General features: G+C 47.6%; 1 protein-coding gene across 1 annotated transcript; it reads left to right on the top strand.

The window, feature by feature from the left end:
* Nucleotides 1–957: 957 nt before the first annotated feature.
* LOC142159439 (uncharacterized) lies at nucleotides 958–6,002 on the top strand. Its single transcript, XM_075214343.1, has 2 exons — nucleotides 958–2,709; nucleotides 5,113–6,002. The coding sequence occupies exons 1-2, from the start codon at nucleotides 1,317–1,319 to the stop codon at nucleotides 6,000–6,002; spliced, it is 2,283 nt and encodes a 760-aa protein (XP_075070444.1). The 5' UTR covers nucleotides 958–1,316.
* The last annotated feature ends 644 nt before the right edge of the window (nucleotides 6,003–6,646 follow it).

The following is a 6,646-nucleotide window of genomic DNA, read 5'->3' on the forward strand; positions in this document are numbered from 1 at the left end:
GTGCCCAGATTTGGTCTTCCCAAAACCTACAGAGGAGCCTGTCTCTTCATGAAGCACTCTCTCCTCCTCCCCACTGTTCCTATACTCCTCACCTCTCCTTCCTTCCTCTCACCATCATAACCAACAAACAAACACAGGGGTGAGACAAATAAGAAAAAAGAAAAAACACTCGCAAACAAAAACACAGACTGTGACAGTAGTTCCCAAACTTTCTCAGTTCGAGGCACCCTTAGGGTCTCCATATTTTTATACAAGGCACCCCTAGCCAAAATAATTACCAAGTAGTCACATTTTTTACCTAGTTGGGTCAAAATAACATAAGAAGTATTTAGGCCCCTTCATCATACCACTGTGTCCATTAATTATATCACTGCGGCCCTTCACCATAACACATTGCGCTCCTTCACCAACTTACACTCTGTGTCCCCCTTCATAAATCACACTCTGTGTCCCCCTTCATAAATCTCTCTGTGTCCCACCTACATAAATCACTCTGTCCCTCCATTGCTTTTTCCTCTCTGTTCCTTTACTTATCTTCGTTCCTCATTTTCTTCTGTCTTCTTTCTTGTTGTTCCTCTCTGCTGCTCCTCACTGACACTGTCAGACGTGATGACGTCACACCCGCCAGTCCGTGAGTACGGTGAGGAGGAAGATCCAACGCTGGATTGGTAAGTTCTTTTTTTTCTTTTTATGCCATGGAGGCCGCGGCACCCCCTTGACAGCGGCGCACATTTTGGGAACCGCTGGACTGTGAGACAAATAAGGGCAGATAAACAAAAGTAACAAAAAAGTACAAATTTTATGACTTACAACACTCTTTGACCAACAAACACCACTATCCTGCTCTTTCCTCTACTCTATCACTCATTAAACCCTATGTTAAGTGAAGCCATTTTAGCTGAGGGCACTTAAAATGCATGGATTATGTTTTTCAGGTCCTTACCCATTAGGGGTTAAAGTTGTTTTAGTCCCAGCCAATAGAATCCATGGGGAGTGGTTTCAGTCACCTCATTAGAAACTCCCATGGGCTTCTAGACCTTTCCTTCCTGTGATTTCACTGATGCAGGAGCTCCCTGGAGACAGATAAGATCGTTTTTATTGCTTTAGCTTTCTATCTTTTCTAACTCCCTGTTTTCATCTTTTTCTGTTTAATCTCATCCTTCACCTTATCTTTTAACCCCCCTCGTTTTTCTTTTTCTTCATTTATTTCTCCTCTTTCCCTTTTTTCCTTCTCCCCCTCCTTTTTTCCCATTCCCTCATTCTTCTCCTCCCCTCTCTCAATTTTCTCTGTTCCCCTGTATTTCTCCTTGCCAAAAATGTCCAGACCTAGGAGATCAGCGGGCCCCCCTGCACGTCTGTCAGACGGGTCACAGCTCCCGGCCGGGAGTCTGCGCCCGCCTGTTACTTTATCCAGCTCTGCCCCCTCTAGTGAAGCGCTGGGAGCGCTGCCTGAAAGCGTGCATCCCAGCGCTGTTAATATTGCTGCAGGGGACTCCCCTGTCGCTGGGTCTCAACGGAGATCTGGGCAGGGGGGGAGGGGCGGCGCTCGCAGGTCCCGGGCTCCAGAGAGATCAGCGGCGCTGGCTGCCTCAGGGGACGCCAGCGCTGCTGTGCAGCATAGTCAGCAGAGGAGGAGATCTCCTTCTCCTACCTCTGCTAGGTCCAGCCAGTCCTCCCTTCCTCCTCGCTCTCCACCTCCCAATTTGGCAGGTCAGGTCTCCCCCAGGGCAGCAGGGGGAGAGGGAAGCTTACAGGCACTGGCTTCCTCTTACAGTTCCCCCGTTGGTAATCACCTGATAGCTGTGAATGAGGTAAATTTGGAGTCACAGCATGTCTCTGTTTCTGCCACAAGTCACAGACCCTGGTTACACAGCAGCAGTGGTGACAGTATACCTCAAATTAATATTATCCCCCCACTTATGCCTCAGGGATGGATCAGGGGTAGAGTGCGCCCTCATATGGCTCATAATGTAAGTTTTCAGCCCATGTTATCTTCTCAATTACACACACCCTCACCACCTCAGGTTGGGCCCCCTATACAGTATAATTTCATATCTCCAATACAAGCTGCTAATGTTCCTCTGCAGAGGCTTCCATATAGCGATTCAATCAATGTCGGGGGTCACCCCTCGGCGCTGGTTCAGTCTGGGAGCTTTCAGCAAAGCCCAAACACAACGCTTAGTCCATGGGCAAGACCAGCAGTAGCACAGGTGGAGGCGCCCCACGGGAACCTGCCTCCCTGGTCACTACCGTATCCTCCTCCTAATCCAGATAGGGTCCAGCGGCCAATGCAGAATTGGATGGCACCGTATCCACCTCCTTATGTTTCAAGTTATGGGCATGCTTCTAATGCAAGCATTACAAATATACCCGTCCCTGATCTCAATAGCTCCCCCTTTGGGTTTGGTTCCTCCCAAGATCTGGCCCGCCCACCAGCCCCAGGTTTTTCCTTTGGTACGCCTGTCCCAATAGAGTCGTTAAACAGCATTTCAGGAGTTAGGGTTAACCAGTCGTTTGTGTCTGAAGTAGCTAACATACATTCTGTTTCAGTGACGGCAGTATCGGGCGGAGGGGCGGCCGCGCCATTGCCAGAAGTTATCACAGTGACGGGGAGCTCTGCCTTACAGACGGAGCCAGCAGGGGATTCGGCTTCAAGAGAAGAAACATCAACCCAAGCACTTGCGTTACCAGGGACATCTGCGCAAAGTGGTGAGTGTGATTCTATTTTGGCACATCGTTCACATACACGCAGTCCTCCTTTAGCTACCACTAGTGAAGAATCCGATGAGGAAGGTCAGGGTCCGCGTAAGCTTTTAAAAATCTTAACAGAGCATTTAGCGAAGCCCGCTAGGGTGACCCCTTCAGGCATAGCTCCACCCACGGCTTTAGGCGGTCCTATGGTACGATGCGACAATACAGCATTGTTAAGAGGCGTGCGTCGCAGTTCAAAGGATAGGATTGACAAAGGGTACTATGTCGATTTGTTTATGCTCACCTCTGCAGCCAAAAAAGAATTGCTGGCTGCCTGTGGTAAGGGAGGAATGGGTGAAGAAAATTATAGAACGTTCTCAAACTGGTTGAGGGGGTATTGTATATTCTCTGCCATCTATGTAGAGTCTAGACCGGACACCAGGGCGGATGTGTGGAGGTACCTACACCTGATTAATGATCTGTGGATTAACGCGGGTGGTACAATTTGGAGGCGTTACGATGAGAGTTTTCGTAGCAAGGCAAACAAAATGCATACTATCCCATTTGGGTGTAAGGACGTTGAGTCATGGATGGCACTGATGCTGCCAACTGAAGATGCTATGCCTCCTGTAGTACCTAGGTTTCAGAGCCAGGGGAGGCGTAGTACTCCCCAAAACAGTAAGAACAGATGTTTCGCGTATAACAATGCCTCGTGCGGAAGGGGTGACTCTTGTAGATATAGACACGTATGCTCCAAATGCCGAGGCAGTCACCCAGCTAAGGATTGTACCAGGCAGTCATCAGGAGTGGGTAGGGGCCGCGGTGCGCCAGGAGGTGCTAACTAAGGGGCCATCCCCTATTGATTTAAAAGTTCTAGATAAGTGGCTTAGTTTTTTCCCAGATGTTGTTCAAGCCCAGTGTCTATCCCAAGGCTTTCATCATGGTTTTCAGCTTCCAGTAGTAGGAGAAATTAGGTCGTCATCGGGCAGGAATCTTAGGTCAGCAGTCTTGCTTCCTGATGTGTTGAAGGATAAGGTTATGAAGGAGGTTAGCTTGGGTCGTATGATTGGGCCTTTTGATTCCCCCCCAATTCCTGATTTGATAATTTCCCCTGTAGGAGTTGTCCCTAAGAAGGCTGCGGGTAAATACCGTCTAATACAGCATTTATCCCATCCTCCCGGTTTTTCAGATAACGACGCAATAGATGTTAGCTTCAGTTCAGTCAATTACCAGTCCTTTGAGGAGGCCTTGACTTTAGTTAGGGGCTTTGGGCAAGGGGCTTTATTGGCCAAGTTAGACATTGAATCGGCATTTAGACTGCTGCCGCTTCACCCAGAATCTTTTAGATTCATGGGCTTTAGGCTACAGGACGGTTTCTACATTGATCGCTGTCTCCCCATGGGGTGCTCAGTGTCATGCGCTCTTTTTGAAAAGTTTAGTTCGTTCCTGCATTGGTGCGTACAAGCAGGAACGGGTCATCAAGGAATCGCCCATTATTTGGATGATTTCTTGTTTATAGGTCCCCCTTCATCCGCAGTGTGTGCAGACACGCTTTTTTCAGCTACGGCATTGTTCAAAATCATGGGGGTCCCAGTGGCGCATGACAAGACTGAAGGGCCTAACACATGTTTGTCATTCTTGGGCATAGAGATAGACACCATTGCAGGTTGTTGTCGTTTGCCTGAGGAAAAGATAAACAAGTTGGGGGCAGCGGTTTCTGAGGCGATTAGTTCACAGGGTAGCTCCTTGCGTCAGGTTCAGTCTCTTCTCGGATCGCTCAATTTTGCATGCAGGGTGATACCGATGGGACGTATTTTTTCTAGAAAATTGCAAATGGCCACATCAGGCTTAAAAAGGCCTCATGCCAGAGTACGCCTATCGGCGGAAATAAAGGGAGATTTGAGAGTATGGGCCAAATTCTTGCAGTCTTTCAATGGAGTGCGGATATGGCCTAAGAGACAAGTCTCGAATGTTTTGTTGGAATTACACACAGATGCCTCTGGGGCGAATGGTTTTGGGGCCATTTTTCAGGACGAGTGGTGTGCAGCTCCTTGGCCTGAGGGGTGGCGTCAGAGCGGTTTGGTGGCAAATTTGCTGGTTTTAGAGTTATTCCCAATAGTTTTAGCCATTGATCTATGGTGTCATAGGTTAGCGGGCCAGAATGTTGTTTTCTGGTGTGATAACCTTGGAGTTGTGCAGGCAATAAATCGCCAAAGCGCTACGTCATTGCCGGCAGTGAACCTTTTACGTAGACTTGTTCTGAAATGTTTGGAAAATGATATAATTTTCCAGGCCAGACATGTACCCGGAGAGGTGAATAAGGTGGCAGATGCGCTTTCGCGTTTCCAATGGCGCCGCTTTAGGGAGCTAGCTCCTTTGGCTCAATTAACCGGCATCCCTTGTCCTTTCTATGCATGGCAGTGGGTCGAGTCGGAATGATCGAGTTGGCGGAGTCATCCTTGGCGCAATCCACAAGACGTGCGTATCAGTCAGCGTGGAGTCAGTGGGAGGCTTTCTTACAATCCAGGGCCCCAAGTACATCAGGTCAGGCGGAGGAGATTTTAGAGTTTATGTGGGAAAGATATAACACGGGTGTTAAAAAGGCGGCTATGGCCTCAGCATTAGCAGGCATTTCTTTTATGGCCAAATTACATTCAAAAGTTGATCCCACAAGAGGTTTTATTATTTCCAAGGCTATGAAAGGGTGGGCTAGAACCCGCCCTTCGGTTCCTGACTCTAGGCGTCCCATTACGGTTCCCTTGCTTAGGCAGTTGATTATGTCGTTTGCGGAGGTCACTTCTAGCTCCTATGAGTCCACTTTATTCAGCACAGCTTTTTCTATGGCGTTTCACGGAGCATTTAGAATTAGCGAACTTGTGGCTAAATCGAGAGTTTCCCTAGGTACAGCCCTTTTGGGAAAATATACTTTAGTTGCTAGTACGCAGGTCTCCATAAAAATTGCACGATCCAAAACGGATCAGTTTAGTAGGGGTCATTGGGTCACCTTGTCCCCTTGCAATGATACGAGTATATGTCCGGTGGCTTGGTGTAATAAATTTTCAGGAATAAGGCCTAAGGATAGCGAGGCTTGGCTAGCACACATGGATGGGTCTCCTTTGTCCAAGTTTCAGTTTAATGCCATTTTTAAAAGTGCAGTGATAAAGGTGGGGTTAGACCCAAAATTTTATGGAACGCACTCGTTCCGTATTGGAGCAGCTACAGCTGCTGCCATGGGAGGGGCCTCCGTACCCGATATTAAATTGTTGGGGCGATGGAAGTCCGATAATTATAAAAGGTACATTAGACCTTAAGGCAATTATATGCTCATGTTTTGCATATGTTATTTCTCTATTGTCTATACTTGGTTCTCTTGCTTTACTTTTATCTTTCTGGTTCTTATCCCCCCTCCTCCTTACTCTTCCCCCCCCCCCCCTTCCTCGGTAATCCAGGGCGAGAGCTGCTTGCCGTGTTCAACGGGGGCATGGAGGGATTTTTTCCCAATTTCTCCTACGGATTAAGGCCTGATTAGTGGTGAGCCTCCGGGGTTTTTTGGGTTGGTTCACCTTCATCTGGGTTACCGTTCCTTTACTTTCTTATCTGATTAAACCTGTTTAGGTTGGTGACATTTCCCGCCTAGGGGTGTTAAATCGTTTTGGGTTGGTACCTCATAGCTTATGTTAAACCATGATTGGTTGGTATGTTTGCATGTCTGTATCATAAATCACGCAGTGGTTGGTAGTCGGGCATAGAACCATAGAATTAATATATTGTCATGTTGGTGTAACATACGGTAAACCATGACTTATTTCCCACCTCCTGTTTAACCTTTAAAGGTTGGTATGTTTTCAAGGCACGTATAGGCGTCATATCGTATTCCCATTGAGCATATATATTCATCAATTCACCTCATCAGATTGGTAAAGGTAATACTGTTATTAGTGCCCCCTCCCCCTTA

Source organism: Mixophyes fleayi, chromosome 5, assembly GCF_038048845.1.
Source record: "Mixophyes fleayi isolate aMixFle1 chromosome 5, aMixFle1.hap1, whole genome shotgun sequence".
NCBI classification, from domain to species: Eukaryota; Metazoa; Chordata; class Amphibia; order Anura; family Limnodynastidae; genus Mixophyes; species Mixophyes fleayi.

Coding starts and splice junctions, on each gene's coding strand:
- LOC142159439 (XM_075214343.1), top strand. CDS start 1,317: ATGTCCAGACCTAGGAGATCAGCGGGCCCCCCTGCACGTCTGTCAGAC. Junction 2,710..5,112: donor AGGGACATCTGCGCAAAGTG/GTGAGTGTGATT, acceptor TATGCATGGCAG/TGGGTCGAGTCGGAATGATC.